Here is an 18347-nt window from a genome sequence, read left to right as displayed (position 1 = left end):
TGGCCTTCTTTACCCTCTCTACTCCTGAAGAATACCTAGTCAAGAGTAACAGCAGTCACTGCAATGGAGGCTTCCAAGAGTTTGGAGGTCCCAATCCCGTGGGTGAGAACTCCTGAGTCATAATTACATTAACTGCATATTCTTGTTCTCCTTTCTAGTGCTGATTATAAACCTAAGAAAATCAAAACAGAAGATATCAAGAAGGAGAAGAAACGAAAACCTGAGGAAGAAGAGGTTAGTAAGGAGTCTACTTAGGCCTTTTGGGGATTGATTTTGGAAGTGGGCATTTTCCATAAAACAACTTCTGAATGTAAATGAGTTATAGGAATTTATTGGTGTAGTGGTGAAATTAGGAAAAAAATTTCACATGTAAGTGGTGGCTGTGGCTTTGTGTTGACCTCTGAGTCAGCAAACCTTCTGAGCCCCCAAAGTATCTTAACCAGAATCAGCAGATTCTGCTGTTTGTCTTCCTTGTATATCCACCTGTAATTAGGCTGCCAAACCAATATTCTTAGAGAAATTAATACATCTTCAAATATACGTAGGAAATGTTCATAAGAAACTGTATTTTGGCTTACAAACCTGAAGAATTTTCCCCAAGAATTTTTTTAGTGTCTCTTATATCTAACAAAGCTTGCTCTTTACTCTTAGTAACTATCCCTTTGAAGTCTTTTAATAGGTTTGGATGTAGGATAAAATCCAAGTTCTTGACCACAGTTTCCCTCAGTCTGGCCCTTGTAACTTGTTCCTAGTTTCATCTTATTCTTGAGCTCACCTTGTTCTAGCTACACTGGCCTTCTTTGTTTCTTTTCCATACCAAATTCTTCTATGCTTTAGAGCTTTATGTAGCACTTGTTGTTCCTTCTGTCTGGAGCACACATGCTCTCCTCCCTTTTTTCTTCTGGCTTCCTTAAAAAATCTCAGTTCAGTTCAAGTACTTCTCCAGGAAATCTATTTAATGCTTGTGGGGGATATAAAATACAATAATTTGGTTCCTCCTTTTGACACTTCTGATTTCTTGTATTAAAAAGTTATTAGGAAGTAATTAAAGAACAGAAATTCACAGAGGTTTTTAAAACTGTATTCTCCCAAGAAAAGGATTTGTGTGAATTCTTAGCCTGTAGGCGTCATTTGAGATTAGCTGCTGTTGAGCAAAATGGGTTCACAAGCATGAGGTGGATAGTTGAAGTACCAGATAATGATAGTAAGGGCACCAAGTCTTAAGAACATAATTTATCATCTTAGTAAATATAATTAAATGAAATAGATGCTTACTATGTGCCAGGTACTATTTTGCATGCTTTACATATGTATTATTTTATTCTTACAGCAACTGTAAGAGGTGCAAAGCCCTACTGATTTGGCAGATGTAGAAAATGAGGAATAGAGAGGTTGAATTGATTGCCAGAGGTCACTAGCTGCTAAGTGGTAAAACCATGATTTGATCCCTTGCTGATTCCAGAGCCAACACACTAGCTGCTGTGTGGAACTGCTGATCTCTCCATAAGGAGAAAGAAGAAAGGTCTTTAATGGAATCATTAAATTTAAAAAATATTGATGAGTTAGCTTAAGTCTTCGAAAATCAGGTTCTGAATTTAGAAAATTGTAGTTTTTCTATTTATTAGTCTGTTCTTGGCAGAAGTTCAAGTTAATGAGAACCAATTCAGGTAATTGAGAGTAAAATGATGAGTAATGATTATGGTAGCCAGTCACTCTACTTTCGTGTAAATAATCAGTAGAAACCAGTCAAAAGAAAAGTAAAGCTTGAGCTGTTCATGCATTCTCTTGCTTTTGTTTAATTGTGCTTATGCAAAATAATAACTTTTCTCTGAATTTGTTAAACCACTTGGAAAAAGGAATGGTTAACTTCTTTTTGTGGTTGTTTAGCAGCCTTATAAGAAAGAAAGAAAGAAAAAAAAAAAGCAGGCTAAAGGACTGTATGAATTAAAGCCCAGTCTTAATGTGGCAGGGAACCAGATGACAGAATCTGTCATTTAACCTTACTTGCCGGCTGTGGGGGTTTTGTTGTTGTTGTTGTGTTTCTGGGAATTGTTCTGAAGACTCCCAGTGACTGCTTATCACAATTTGAGACTTGAAAATATGAGCCAGTTGTTTCCTGATGGGACTATCTGCATAGTTGTTTAGAAGCTGTTCAGAAAATGTCTTAACTGGAAAACATTTCCCTTTCCTGTATTATGTTCAGCCTAAAGAGTAAACATTATCTGAATTAAAGTGATCCTTTATTACCTTTTCCTTCCACACATTTTTACACGTTTATATTTCCTACACCTGCGTTAAATATATGTAGTACTACAGTTTTCCCCTTACCTTTACCCTAAAAGGCATTTGCTTGTAGACCTTAAGTTTATCCCTGTCCTGATTGCCATCCTGTCATGTAGTCCTAGAATGTTTATTCTGGTCCTTACTATGAATCACATTCTATTATTTTTCTCATAAACTTGGGCTTTTGTTGTGGTCAGTCATAGCTGTATGACCTTGATCAAGTGGCATAACCCTCTGTTTCAAAGATTTTTTTTGACAAGTCTTTCCAATCCTGCCATTCTGTAATTGATTTTTACATTGTTCAAAATTACTTTCCATTGCTGTATAAAACTTGTTGAGTAAAAAGTTTAATTATGTCAAATAGGTAGGACAAAAGAAAATATTCTAAAGAGTTTAGGTTCTATTGAGTGGGACTGTCACCTGTTGAGTATCATACTTTTGTCTAGGTGTGTGTTTTGAGAGTTGTCTTCCTTTATTGGTGAGTTGCACTCAAACCTAGGTTTGATGCTCTTTTATTATTCTATCATGATCAGCTCATATATCTTTATAGTTTAAAGAAGAGCCATAAAGAAATAGCACCATAAGAAGCAGTACTTATTTTTGAACCTCAAATATTTGTGTATACAAGCAGTAAGGATAGAAAATATTCCCCTAATGAATTGGAATTTCCTTCAAAATCGAATACTAAATATCTAATGCATGACCTCCTATAACCATTATTTGATTATATTCCAAAAGATTATAAGATATGTGGATTTAAAGATAAGTGAGGAAGTAAATTTGGAAAGTACACTACACTAGGGTTACTTTCTATAGCAGGGCTTTTCCAAACTCCCGTGAGGTTTAAAAATACATTTTCCCATGCTCTTCCCCTGCAGAATGAGTATTTTTTAACTACTTTCCTGTATTTGTCAGGGAGTTTTGGGAAGTAACTGCTCCATTATGAAGTACCAATAAATTTTTCTTCATCTGTCAAGAGAGAGGATTGGAAATCAGATCCTCTCCAGTTCTGATATTCTATGATTATAGTTTTTCTTCCTAATGGCTCCCAAAAACTGCTTCTGGAAGTGTGATCAGTTCTTATTTAAGTGCTTTCTCACCATATTTCTTTGTAGGATGGTAAATTGAAAAAACCCAAGAATAAAGATAAAGATAAAAAAGTTCCTGAGCCAGATAACAAGAAAAAGAAGCCGAAGAAAGAAGAGGAGCAGAAGTGGAAATGGTAACCTCTCAGTGCTGGGTTAAAATATCAGGGCTTTTATTGCACAACCTAATTAAGTAAGAGTATTGAGTTATTAAAAGTGACATTCTGACATTTGGGGGGAATACTTAAAAGAATTCTCCAGAATATCATCTGAAGTAAGTTTTCCAGGTTCTAGTGAAGTCATTAACTAGCTTGGAAATTGTTTGATTTCAAAACTAGATTCTATTCATTGAACCTAATGGACTATAGGAGTAGCCTATATATTGATAGGAACTTAGCACACAAAGTGCAAATGCATTTATTTATTTTAAATTAAACTTAATTTTTCACTGATACTTAAAAACAAAGAAAATTTACATATTAGTGGATAACATGATGCTTTCATACATGTATACATTGTATGACATTTAAATCGGGTTAAACAAATCTAAAATCGTTTCCTTTGGGTAGGAACTTTCAATATATTTTTTTCCCCTAGCTTTTTGAAGTTACAGTTCATTGTTGGTATTGCAAACACTCATTTTAATGATAGAGAAAGGATGTGTTATTCTACAAATTATATTGGAAAAACTGCCTGTTCATTAAAACAATAATAAAGGAAACATCCATAAGAACCTGGAATAATATTTGTGTAATTGTAGAATAGTGAAGCTCTTTTGAAGTAGAGATGTAGAACATAACCAGAGCCATAAAGAAATTATTTATAAATTTGATACATCAAAATTGAAATTTTCCACGTGACAGCTTCATGACATTAAAAAAAAAGGAATATATTTGTAATGCAAAGGTGTGATATTTCTAATGTGAAAAAAGGACGAGCTCTTTTAAGAGAAATGTAAAGAGAATAGCCAGTTTATAAAGAAAATTAATGGTTAATAAACATAACTTTAAGAACTTAAGATGGAAAAAAAAAAGACACATCTTTTTCTTCAGTGCCCCTCAGATTGGAAAGTTTAATAAGTAAAAGTACCTAAGGTTGTGATTATGAGAAATAGGCACTCTTCTCTGTAGAAGTGAAGTTTCAAAAGTATTTATTTCAGAGGGAAGGTTAGCAACAACAGTTTACTTTTTAGGTGTAGAACTTTTTTCTACTTTTCGAATTTTAAAATAGACACATTTTATTTTTCTTAAAATTTTGTGTTATTTATCTACTATATCAGTGATACATGATTGGTATTTATGTTGGAAAAAATTCAAGTGATCCTGAGTTTTATGAGTTAGAACATAAACCTTTGCCTCTTTTCTCCATTCCCATATTCCTTTGCAGTCTTGGAGTATCTTTATTCCCAGTTTGGTGTGTGGTTTACAGACCCATTTGTATGTGTTTACTATGACTTTTGTCATTAAAACAGTGATGTCTCTAACACCTCTGAGATAGTAGAAAGAGTAGTACCCATGGAGGTTCCTGGGAGCAGCAGCACAGAAATGTTTCCACATAGTGACAACCATTATTGGCTTGTTGGTAGGACATCTTGGTTAAAGGTGAAGAGTAGAAAGGATGAACAGAGCAAGGGGAAACCTGGGCCTTTCCAGAAGTCAGAGAGTAAAAAGTAAAGGAATGTGGTTTTATTTTCATAAAGTAGTGAAAGGTTTTTATGACCTTTAAACAATTTTTTAAATGCACTAAAATGATTGTGTAAATTAGGGGGGTACTATTAAGAGTCATGAGAATCTCTATTGAATCTCTCTGGGTTCTGTGGTGGGTGTTCAATAAGTGATTGTTGGATGTACTTGTCATTAGGAGCTCCCTGAGGTTTCTCTTCTTTTAGAAATTGGGCTCAATAAAGATGGACTCTTATCCTGATCCAGCCCATGTGTGTAGAATTAGGTGCCCTGGAAGGATTTAATAACCTATTTTTGCCTTTGTGATTGAAATCCTCATTATTGTTGCCACATGTTACTTCTGAGAGACCATGATTTTTGGTTTTATTCTTATTGTGGCTTAAAGTGGAAGAGTTGGCTAGTCTTGAACTAAAGATATTTGGGAATGACCAGTTACTTGCTACAGTTTTTCTCAAGTTAGATTGTTCAACTTTGTGCATTCTTTTCAACAAAAGTGCTTAATGACACACTGTAAGTTTGTATAAATCTTTATTTCTGTGGATTAATGACTTCCTAACCAAGTACCATAGTTCACTCATTGAATTCCAGTGTTCTCACTGACTTCCCAAATTGACCCAGTTGGAGAACTGAAAATGGCAAATATTCTCATTTTTGCTATTTCTCTTGCTATCCCTCTAAAAGAATCACACACTTTACTAGCTTGACAAATGTGCAGATCTTTTTGCCTTCCTCCAGTATTTTCAGATATGTTGCTCTTGACCAAAAGTGGGGGGGGGGGTGGCTTATTCTGATCCTTATCTCCCTAAGTTTGGTAATTATGGGGGGTGGGAAAAATAGTTCAGGTCCTTCCGAGTTTTTTTTTTTTTTTTTTTTTTTTTGCTTTATCATATCTTCCCAATAAAAAAAAGTGTTAAAAGTGGTGGCACTGACTCATCTATGAAAATCTATTTGACGCAGATGAACCTGTTTTTAACTGTTACCCAGTGTAGCTGTATAGGGTGACAGCTCTGTATTAAGTACACTTTTACACTTTTGTTGTCAGGGATGACCTGTTGAAACCCGAGTCTAATTAACATTTGATGCTTCACAAAGAGATTTAGAAACTGGGGAGTTTATTGCAGATGTTAGGTGTGACTTTAAATAAAATTTCTAGTCACTTAACAAAGGGATAATGTAAGAAATTAGGAGTATAATATAAGGAATTAGTGCTTGAAAGATCAGGATTCATGAATACTATCAGTTATATAATGGTAAGAAACTTAAGGAATATGGGTCATAGATATCCTGATGTCAGAGAAATTGCCCTTAATTCCAGAGGTTAAATTATACTTTGAGGTGCTTATTATCTCCTAGGGAACTTAATTTCAAGAAGCATGTGGATTTACTTTCCTATCTTATACATATTTCTAGCATTTTCTCACCTTTCCCTTTTCAAGCGAATTTTATTATAAACTTGCTACTTAACTTGTATTTATAAGCCATAGAGCCAAGTCCTGGCTGCATTAGGGAAAATATGGCATTCTGAGTCTCCTCCCACCTATTCTGTGACTGCTACAACAGTTAATTCCTTGCAAATGCTTTCACATACATGTATACAAGAATATATGTCCTCTCTGATTTAGAGAGGAATAAACTGTGGGGTTGGTTGAGTTCTTGCATGCAGGCCTTTCTTTGTCAACTACTAATGAGAAGATTCTGCCAGTTTCCTACCTGCATCTATAAAGTGGTAGGTTGATTATGGAAGATCTTTAATGCTCCTCCTAGGTCTAAGATTTTATTAAATCTTTTTAAAAAATATAAGTCTTTACTTTTTAAAAAATTATTTAAATGTGTAATTAAGACACCAACATAATTATTTCTAAATGTACATACAGTTCAGTGGCATTAAGTATATTTATATTCTTGTGCACCATGATCACCACCATCCATCTCCAGAACTCCTTTTGTCTTGCAAAACTGAAACTTTGAACTTTTGAACCCATTGTACACTAATTTTCATTTCCCCCTATGCCCCAGCCCCCTGTGACTACTGTTCTGCTTTCTGTGTCTATGAATTTGACCATTCTGGGTACCTCATAAAAATGGATTATATAGTATTTATTCATTTGTGACTGGCTTATTTTACTTAACAGAATGTCCCGAAAGTTCATCCATGTTGTATCATGCATCAGAAGTTATTTCCCTTTTATGACTGAATAATATTCCATTATATGTATATATCCCATTTTGTTGATCCATTCATCTGTCCAAGGACACTTGGGTTGTTTCCACCTTTTGACTCTAGCATATAGTGCTACAAGTATTTGAAGGAATTCCTATTTTTGGTGTGTGTGTGTGTGGGGGGGGGTTATTCCTAGGGATCAAATGACTGGACCATTCATACCAGAATGCCCAAGGTCCTACTTTCTCCACATCTCTACATAACTTGTTATTTTTTAAAGTTTTATTGCCATCTTAACAGGTATGAGTGGTATCTCATTGTGGTTTTGATTTGCATTTAAGAAACCATGCCTCCCTGTGTTACCCAGGCTGTCCTTGAACTCCTGTGCTCAAGTGATCCTTCAGTCTCCCAGGTATCTGGGACTACAAGTACATGCCACTTTGCCGAGCAAGGAGTTCTTTGTATATTCTGGCTATTAGACTAATCACATGTGTGCTTTTTTAGATATTTCTTCTATTCTGTGAATTGTCTTTCATTTTCTTGAATATATTCATTGATAAAGGGACATTTTTATTCTCATGTAGCCCAACTTATTTTTCTTTTTGTGTTGTTTTTCATTACTAAATCCAAAGTTGTAAAATTTTCCCCCTATATTTTCTTCTTAAGATTTTATAGTTATAGCACTTACAGTTAGGTCTTTGGTCCGTTGTGGGTTTTTGTTGTTGTTGTTGTTGTTGTTTGCATGTTTTGTTTTATAATTAAATTTTATATATACTATAAGGTAAGTGCGCAGTGTCATCATTTTACACCATTGTTGAAAAGACTGTCTTTCCCCCTTTAAGCACTCTAGTTGAAAATCATTTGACTAGATTGATTGATTTTGGTTTTGTAGTAATACTGTTATTACAGTATGATTTGCTATGTGTAATTTTTTTTTGTTGTTGTTTTTTTTTGTTTTCTGAACTTGAACTTGGGATACCGCTCAGTGGTAGAGCACTTAGAGCCCTGGGTTCAATTCCCAGCACTACAAAGAAAAAGAAAAAACTTGAAGTAAAATATTGGACTTGGAAGGACTTATTTAATAGAATTGTAGGTCCTTTCATTTTAAAGTAGAAATAGTAACCTGTAAAGTTTTAAAATATTCTGTATATAAGATCATCTGGCTTACCCCTTTTTTTTTTCTTCTTCAATGTTAGGGTGATAAGAAAGATTTGTCTGTTCCAAACAAGAGGAGACTTTGTAGAAATATCTACAAACTGCAATATATGTATCTTATTAAAACCTACTCTATAAAAATATATTTTGAATATCATTGGGAAGTTATTAATCAGGCTGAATATTAGAATGATAAGAGAAAATTATTTTGATGATATAATAGTATTTTTATAAAGATACTTGCTGAAATATTTAGTGGTAAAATATCAGGTCTACAATTAACTTTGAAATGCCTCAACCAAAAGAAGAAATTTAGCAAAATGTTAGCATTGTTTGTGTATAGGTGGTTGTTTATTGTATTAATTATTATTTATGTTTGATCTTTTTTTTTAAATAAAAAGGTTTTCAAAAAGTTGTTTCCTCTGAGTTTTAGATTCATTTGTCTGTGTCTGCTAGTTAGATCTGTGTAAACCTATAAGTACCTTAAACTCAACATGCCCCACCTGAACTATTATTTCCTGGTCTTTTTGTTACAGTATGTACTTTCCCAGAGGGTCGTTTCTCCCTATACTTAGCATCTCTACTTTTAGGAATCCTTTTCCTACATACCAATAGCATAAATAATAACCCCTGTTACAGCATTGTGTTAAACAGCTGTTTCTATTTCCATAGCATCCATTTGTTGCTGAGCTCCTTAAGTGATAATCTTTAATGTTCAGAATCTTTGAACTGAACTGTTGAAATGTATTTTCCTCCATTCACCTGAGAATTTCATCTTCCTTGTGATTGCTGACTTTTTCAAAGTGTGAAAGAAACTTGATTATTTTGATCCAGGCCTTGAATGAGTATCAGCCAATTAAGCCTATAATTATTTTGGTATTTAATAGTTGGTAATTTCTATAGCCAAGGTGATCACTAAATGAGGTTGTGCCTTGTCTTTGAAAGGTGGGAAGAAGAACGCTATCCTGAAGGCATCAAGTGGAAATTCTTAGAACATAAAGGTCCTGTATTTGCTCCACCATATGAGCCCCTTCCAGAGAGTGTCAAGTTTTACTATGATGGTGAGTTGTTCCAAATTGTCTGATTCTTGGCCAAGAAAAGGTGTCTGCTTCTATTTAGGGATAGAAAATGAGGAAGAATCCTGCTTTCTATTTATTTTGTTTTAGTTATTACATGGTTTCAAGAAAGAGGCATCAGGTGTTTACTTAACTCACAGTCCATGGTCCTCAAGCTGAAGGTTTTTGTTTTTTAAGGTTTTTTGATATTTGTATATGGACAGCATACCTTTATTTTATTGGTTTATTTTTATGGTGCTAAGGATTGAACCCATTGTCTCATACATGCTAGGCAAGCACTCTACCTCTGAGCTACAACCCCAACCCACTAGAGGTTTTTATCTGAATGTGATTTCCTTGGACCAACTCAGTGCAATGGAGTAGTTAGAAAAGTCTAATTTTAATGGTAATATTTTGTGTTAGGGATAATAATGCAGGCCAACAAGCTGCTTATCACTAAAAATAGTATTAGTATTTGGTGGAAGATTAATTACTCTGCTGTCAACCTCTAGCTAGGACTACTTGAATCTGTTCTTCATCTTCGTAATATAACAATATGTCTTTGGTATATATGCAGTCAAGTCTGATAAGTTGCTTTAAAGAAATGCCTGCCTGGGTCTCTTAGAACCTTCAGATTTGTGTCTTAGCCATCACCAATTTTTCTATACTTGTGTTGACAGATTTGAAAATAGCCTTCTGTTGTCAGTGCAGCAATACATAGATGATAATGTTCAGTTGATTTCCCTCATTCCAAGAGCTCTATGCAGTAATAGCTAGAGTGCTTATGTGCTTAAGGGTTTGAGGTTACTTACCAGAATGGATCTGGGCAATAGCTATTGAATAGGTGTGGAGTAGGATTGGGTGCTTCTGAACCAAGTGGTCTACTGACCAAACTTTAAGAAACACTGGGAAAAAAGACTGCTGAAAAGCACTGGTGACAAAACTTTTGAGAGCTCTGGTACATCTTTTTGCCTACCAACAGTGGCTTCAGTGCCACAGATCCTTATGGGTCTAAGGTAGTATAGGTTGAACATCCCAGATTTGAAATCTAGATGCTCCAAAATCTGAAAATATTTTTTGAGCACCAACCTGACATACCAGAAAGTGAAACTTTGTTTTATGCTTAAGAATATTTAAAAAAATTACATAAACTTGCCTTCAGGCTTTGTATGTATGAAACAAATGAATTTTGTGTTTAGACTTGGGTCCCATTCTCAATATTTCTCATTATGTTAATGCAAATAGTACAACATATAAAAAGGGGGAAAAACACTTGAAATCCTAAATACTCTAGTTATAAGCATTTTGGATAAGGGATGCACAATTGTAAGTCATACTGAAGGACTGGGTCTATAAGTGAGAAAAGGAACAAGTGTGGTAAGCCAGAATTTTTTAAAAAATTTATTTGTTCTAATTAGTTGTACATGCTAGTTTGATTAATTAGTTGTACAATGCAGTTTGATTTATTGTACACAAATGGAGCGCAACTTTTTATTTCTCTGGTTGTACATGATGTAGAGTTGCACCATAAGTGGAGTCATACATGTGCCTAAGGTAACGATGTTCATCTCATTCCATCATCATTCCTGCCCCCATGCTCTCTCCCCTCTCCCCTTTGCCCAAAGTTCCTCCATTCTCTGCAAGCTCTCCCCCCCACCCCCCACATTACAGATCAGCATCCACTTACCAGAATATTTAGTCTTTGATTTTTGGGGATTGGCTTACTTCACTTAGTATGATATCCTCCAACTCCATCCATTTACCTCCAGTGGCACAATCAGTTAGCGTTTGGTACTTATACAGAATTTCTTTTTTTAAAGGATATATTCCTGTGTTCAAATACCAAGACTATCATAAGGTACAGGTATTCTGGGAAAGATATTAAAAAATAATTATTAATAAAACTCAACCACAAAAGCCTCACTTTGAGGTTCAAAGAGATTGAAGGGAAAAGCTAGATTTTCTAGTCTTGGGATTTCTTTTACTTTTCAAAATGGGAAGGCAAGGCCTAGATTAGTTGTTGCCACAGTCCTTTCCCCCATTCTTTAAAAAAAATTTTTTTAACCTTTATTTTTTATATGGTGCTGAGGATTGAACCCAGTGCCTCTCACAGCTACCCAATCACTCTACCACTGAGCTGCAACCCCACCCCATCCTTTCCCCCATTCTTGCCTAGTCCTTCAGTTCTAGAGTTTTAACATTTCTCAGATTTCCCTCTGAGATTTCTTCCTTTGATTGTGAAAACTCCCACTCTGTACTAAGTCAAAAAGTATTGATTCCTTAGCTCAAACTGATAATGTCAATGCTGCCTACTCTCTGGGGAGGAGAATTCTCAGGGAAGGTGGGCGTAATGGCTGACTGAAGTAGTGAATCGCTGCCTCTTCAAAGGACTTTCAGTTTTCAGCTCTGACTCAGCAATTTCCTTTTACTGGAGATGACCCTTTTCTATAAAATATGACCATTGCCAGGAATCTTCAAGTCATCCTCCCACTACCCTGCAGCAGGGAGCTGTTATTTAATCTTTTGACAGCTTATTTTAAACAAGACAAGTTACAATTACTTCCTCTGTTGGGACAGAATTCAGTAAGATAGCCCTGAGTGTCTTTCTCTCTCTTTCTCCCCCTCCCCCCCAAATACTATTAATACATGGTATATACCAAACATACCAGAGAACAATTCACATTTTTCTTAACCATTCATTTTATTCTTAGTGGCTTAATATCTTCATTTACATTGGAAGCATATCAGTTCTACTGTCATCTGGTTCAGGCCTGAGTTCTGTGAAGAGCTGGCAGTCTCTAGATCTAGTTTATCCTCTCCAAGTCTTCCTTCCAAAACAGAAACTTGAGGGGATTGAGAAGAGAAAGCTGCGCCACCTGTTGGTCTTTTAAATGATGGCCAAATAGGTTCTTTCTGTCTACTATGAGTTTGAATTTTGTGATACAGTTCCCCATATTCCTACAGTCAGGGGATGAGATGTCTTCTGAGTTTTATAGCAAATGGATTTTTGGTTAAATTTTAGGTTTCTATATTAAATGTGAACTCCTTTAATTGAATTGTTAATATTAGTCAGATGCTATTATTAGGGCATGTATTGATTCATAAAGTTGGATGTACAAGGAAAAAATGGAAGTTGTTCTGTTCAAAGTACTCTCTTTGAAAAGTAGATTTAACTCCAAAGTGCTTTTCTTTTATTGCTTTTTATCTAATTAAGATATGCAAAACCCCCAGGCTCTATCCACATTTGCTTTACCAATAAGCAGCTTTGTGATACATCAGGGCTTTTTTAGAGCAGCTTTTACATAAACACTGCATGCTATGAGGAACCCTAGCCATCCCTTGTGCTATGGATGAATACTGTTTTGGTAAAAGGCAGCCTCATAGTACCTGTATTCCAGACAGTGCATTGCAAACCCTCGTGAATATGATTCTCATTCAAATGCAGTTTCTTATTCAGTAGGTCTAGGGTTAGGGCCCAGTATTCTATATTTCTGACAAAATTCCCTCATGATATTAATGCTTTTTTGGTCTTTGTAACACATACTTCTAGTAGCAATGTTCTCTGAGGTCTTGTTTAAGCTTTATGGGAAATCTGGGCTTGCCTGATATATATATATATATATATATATATATATATAATTTTTAAAAAATTCATATTCCACCCACTTAACTTTGAAGAAGAAAGATGCCTATTTGTTTTCCCTGCAATTCCTTTCTTCCGCTCCCTTCCCTATCCCTTCCTCCCCTTCTTGAACAGAGGCTGCTTAGCTTAGCAGTGGCAGGACTCCCTCTGAGGATTTGATTTTTAAAAACCATTGAAGAGGTGTAAAGGACCCTGCTTGCTGAAAGGAAAAGGAAGAGTGACTGGGCCTTCCCCAGGTCATCCTTGTCCTGAGCAGGCACCTGGGAACAGTTAACTGGCATAGTCTCCAAAAATAAGCCAGGTAAATATCTCCAAAAGAGGAGGAGAATTTAAACAAGTAGATGTAAATCAGTATGTTGTCTTCGTTTTGTTGTAACTGTCACCAGACCTTTTTACCATTCCATAAGATGGTAAATTGGTTATTAAAGAAGTCTCCGAGGGGCTGGGGATGTGGCTCAAGCGGTAGCGCGCTCGCCTGGCATGCGTGCGGCCCGGGTTGGATCCTCAGCACCACGTACAAACAAAGATGTTGTGTCCGCCGAAAACTAAAAAATAAATATTAAAAATCCTCTCTCTCTCTCTCCCTCTATCACTCTCTTAAAAAAAAAAAAAAAGAGTCTGTCACATACTTAAAAAAAAAAAAAAAGTCTCCGGTACTCAGTATTTACATTTAGAATATAAATATTATACCTTACTTCTTGGAACCACTTTTTCTTCTAGGTAAAGTCATGAAGCTGAGCCCCAAAGCAGAAGAAGTAGCTACGTTCTTTGCAAAAATGCTCGACCATGAATATACTACTAAGGAAATATTTAGAAAAAATTTCTTTAAAGACTGGAGAAAGGTACTGTAGTCCATGTATTAGATCCTTAGTGGCTTTCAAAAATGTTGGTCAAATACTAAGTATAAATTATGATTTTACAAAAAATTCCCTGATATAAAATCTGAGTTTTATGAATCTTGTTCTATTACAAATTGTATATTTTTTGTCTGTTTACTTAATATATTATGGGTAATTTCTATTCAAGAAATCTTATTTTTTTCTCTCAGCTCTCATATAACTGCAAGAGGGGGTTTAATCAGATTAAGACAAACAGAAAACCTCAATCCAGTTGAACAAAGGAAAATTTGACTCTCTAGGACTTCCCTCTGCTATTGCATAGAGATGTTAATCTGACATCCCATTTGTCTTGATTCTTGTTCATTTTGCTTAACCTACTTTCTGCTCTTAAAACCACATGTATCTATTGAGGTGGTTTTTAAAACTCTATTATTCTCAATTTGTGACTAAAGAACTAAAGTTTGTCTCCTGAACTAGCTCTGAATATCAGATTTAATGAGTTAGTAGAGCAGGGGTAATGTTGCTAAGAGACAATGAGTATGGAACTGTTTCTCTCATCACTAAAGTAATTGCTCATATCCATGTCTCTCAAAGTTTTATTCATCTACCTGAGATTTGTGGCAATTTGCCAAGAGCCCAAGAAACCACATAAGAATAATCTTTATCTCCCCCTTTTCTTTTGACTAGGAAATGACTAATGAAGAGAAAAATACAATCACCAGTCTAAGCAAATGTGATTTTACCCACATGAACCAGTATTTCAAAGCTCAGTCGGAAGCTCGGAAACAGATGAGCAAAGAAGAAAAATTGGTACTACAGAATTTATTAAACCTCTAGAGAATTTTGGAATAGTGATTAATTCACTTAATTTCTTCTTAGTTCTTTGGGACACATCATTGACGTCAGTATTAATTCACTGTTCTTTATTCATTAGCTCAATATAAGAACCCTGATGTTGTTCCATTGAAAACCTGTCCCACAGTGGTACTAGATATTAAGGATTTAAGAATCAACCATGTACCTCCCTATTCTTTGATTTGTTTTACTTTGAAATCTAGTCACACTTATCCACTTTTAGTCTTGGCCATCCTCATTGCTGAAGGGTCTTTCTAGTACTAGCACACATGTTTTTTTGTACATGCTACCTGTTTGTGTAAAAAAGTTTAATTGAAACAGACACATCTACTTATTTATATATTCTCTGTTACTTTTATTCAGTAGTAGCAGAGATCAGCAGTTGCAACAGAGACCCTTCCCTTTATTCCCTTTATTCCCACTTGGAACCTAAAATATTTATCTAGAAAAAGTTGGTAACACATAATCTAGAAGAATTCAGGCTAGATTTTTTTATTAAGTTAAGGATGTTAAAGGATTCTTTGTACTTCAAGGCCCTGTAGTTTCAGTTTTTTAAAGGACCTGTCATGCTTACATAATCATATGGGGGGTGGTACCGAGGATTGAGCTCAGAGACACTCAACCACTGAGCCACATCCCCAACCCTGTTTTGTATTTTATTTAGAGACAGGGTCTCGCACCTAATTTTTACTGAGGCTGGCTTTGAACTCGAAATTCTCCTGTCTCAGCCTCCCAGAGCTGCTGGGATTATAGGTGTGCACCATGCGCCCAGCTCTATACATTCATTGAATTTAACATTTATTTATTCTAGGTCTTAAGTTTAAAAATTACTGAGTCACTTTAAGAATGATAACTGCATCAGATGTTTTTACTCTTAGGTTAATCTTTTAACTGATATTCCAAATTAGTGAAATTTAGTATATTATTTACTTCAGGTTTTTTTTTTTTTGTTTGTTTTGTTTTAAGACCACTTTGGAGCTTTGTTCTTGAAATGGTGATTCAAATATAGAAAGCTTTTATTAACATGACCTTCTTAGCCCCTGCCAAGGACGCAACCAACAAATTTAGTTAATACCCACAAAGCAGCAGAACTTGGTTATCAATATAAGATGGTGAACAGTTGACAGAAGATAAGGAGGTTGGAACTCCCGCTTCCCCCACAAGAGGAGTAGCAAGTATCACAAAGTATAAAGTATATATACCCATAAACCTAAGAAATAATCCATGAAACAAGTTTGTCTAGGCTTTAAAAACCCTTATGAAATAATTTTTAACCAAATGGCTTTGGCTTTTGTGAAGGACTTTTTAGAGTTATATTTTAAAACACCCAGATAATACTTATAAACACATATTGTTTAAAATAGAGGAATTAGCCCAGCAAGGTAGGGCATGCCTTTCTGTAATCCCAGTGGCCAGGAGGCTGAGGCAAGAGGATTTCCAGTTCAAAGCCAGCCTCAGCAAAAGCAAGGCGGTAAGTAACTGAGTGAGACCTTGTCTCTAAATAAAATACAAAATAGGGCTGGGGATGTAGCTCTGTGAGCAAGTGCCCCTGAGTTCAGTCCCCAGTACCAAAAAAAAAGGAATCAGATTTTTTTTGTGTGTAGTCAGGCTCTTCTTGCCTCACCCCGCCCTGTTCCAGGACTGGGGATCACACACAGGGCCTTGAGCCTGCCCTTTAGCCAGACTCCCCACCAGTGAGCTATATCCCCAGTGCTGAGAAGTCAGTTTTGAATCTGTAGTTGAGGTTAGTTGTTCTAGGTAGATTTTTAGGGGGAGGATTTTATTGTCTCTGAAAAATCTACCAGATGTTTTCTTATACTTTAATTTATTTCTTAGTGATTTTTGACCTGTTCTTCCACAAGAGATTAAAAAAAATAGGTGAGCAGAGAACAGCAGTTTGAATCCATTTTGATTACTTTGCTGTATTCCAGAAAATCAAAGAGGAAAATGAAAAATTGCTGAAAGAATATGGCTTTTGTATTATGGATAACCATAGAGAGAGGATTGCCAACTTCAAGATAGAGCCTCCTGGGCTTTTCCTTGGCCGTGGCAACCATCCAAAGACGGGCATGCTGAAAAGAAGGATCATGCCTGAGGATATAATCATCAACTGTAGCAAGTAAGTATGACAGTTATTTTTTAGGTCAGAAATGAGGTGAAGGGCTTCCTTTATTGCCAATAGTTAGGACTGTTCTCCACATTAGCGAGGACTGTTTAGGAAGGAGTAAGAGCAACATGGTATATTTCTGTGGGTAGATCTCCCGAGTGTTTTTTAGGTTGAGTTACAAGGAGAAAATTTGGAAGTAAATGCCCAGCAGATACGTAAGGTGAAATTGTTTCTTTCTTCTCATTTCTCTGCTTTCTTATTTTCATAGAGATGCCAAGGTTCCTTCTCCTCCTCCGGGACATAAGTGGAAAGAGGTCCGGCATGATAATAAAGTTACTTGGCTGGTATCTTGGACACAGAACATCCAAGGTTCCATTAAATACATCATGTTAAATCCCAGTTCACGAATCAAGGTAAAGAGCTAAATAACTAAGGACTGATCCCTTTAGTGGGGTTAATAATCTTTTTAATTTTTTTTTTTTTTAGTTATGCATGATAGACTCCATTCTGATTTACAAGCATGGAATATATCTTATTCTAATTAGGATCCCAGTCTTGTTGATGTACACGATGGTGAGCTTCACTGTGGTGTATTCATATGTATATATAGGAAAATTATGTTAGATTCATTCTACTGTCTTTCCTATTCCTATCCCTCTCCCTTCCCATGATTCCCCTTTGTCTAATCCACTGAACTACTGTTTCCCACCCACATCCCCTTATTGTGGATTAGCATCCACATATCAGAGAAGACATTTGAATGTTGATTTTCTGGGATTTACTTGTTTTACTTAGTATGATAGTTTCCAGATCCATTCATTTACTGACAGATGTCATAAACTCATTCTTAATGGCTAAATAATATTCCATTGTGTATGTATATAACAATTTCTTTATCCATTTAACTATTTTCTTTATCCATTTACCTGTTGATGGGCATCTAGATTGGTTTCCATAGCTTAGCTATTATGAATGGTGCTTGGTGCTGCTGTGTCACTGTAGAATCTTTATTTTTATTTTTATTTTTTTTTTACTCCTTTGGAATTATACTAAGTAGTGGGCTAACTGGGTTAAATGGTGGTTCCATTCCTAGTTTTTTGAGGAGTCTCCATACTGCTTTACAGACTGTTGCACTAATTTGCAGTCCACCAAGTCCCATCTTCCCCCACATTTATTATTACTTTTATTCTTGATAGTTGCCATTCTGGTTGAGATGAGATGAAATCTTAGTTTAGTTTTCATTTATATTTCTTTCTTTATTTTTTATGTGGTACTAAGGATCAAACTCAGTGCCTCACATGTGTGAGGTAGGCGCTCTACCACTGAGCCACACTCCCAACCCCTCATTTATATTTCTTAATAATCTGTCTTTGTTGAATGTTCTCTCCATCTAGACTAATAGACAATAAACCTTCCCACTAAAAAAGACAAGTACTTTCACGGTTAGCATTCTCTGGTAACCTCCTTAAAGTGTCTCATTGT

General features: G+C 35.6%; 1 protein-coding gene across 2 annotated transcripts in view; it reads left to right on the top strand.

Moving 5' to 3' along the window:
- TOP1 (DNA topoisomerase I) overlaps positions 1–18347 on the top strand; it is an 84797-nt gene that overhangs the window by 49231 nt on the left and 17219 nt on the right. For both annotated transcript variants that reach the window (XM_081289976.1, XM_081289975.1), the window contains exons 7-13: positions 159–234; positions 3399–3505; positions 9312–9427; positions 13785–13906; positions 14591–14713; positions 16690–16877; positions 17134–17278. In XM_081289976.1, the coding sequence (XP_081146102.1) occupies positions 159–234; positions 3399–3505; positions 9312–9427; positions 13785–13906; positions 14591–14713; positions 16690–16877; positions 17134–17278 (877 nt within the window). The remainder of the gene's footprint in view (positions 1–158; positions 235–3398; positions 3506–9311; positions 9428–13784; positions 13907–14590; positions 14714–16689; positions 16878–17133; positions 17279–18347) is intronic.

This window comes from Spermophilus citellus (assembly GCF_964194105.1).
Source record: "Spermophilus citellus genome assembly, chromosome: 4".
NCBI lineage: Eukaryota > Metazoa > Chordata > Mammalia > Rodentia > Sciuridae > Spermophilus > Spermophilus citellus.
Note: the sequence above shows the minus strand (reverse complement) of the source record. Positions and strands in the feature narration are given on the sequence as shown.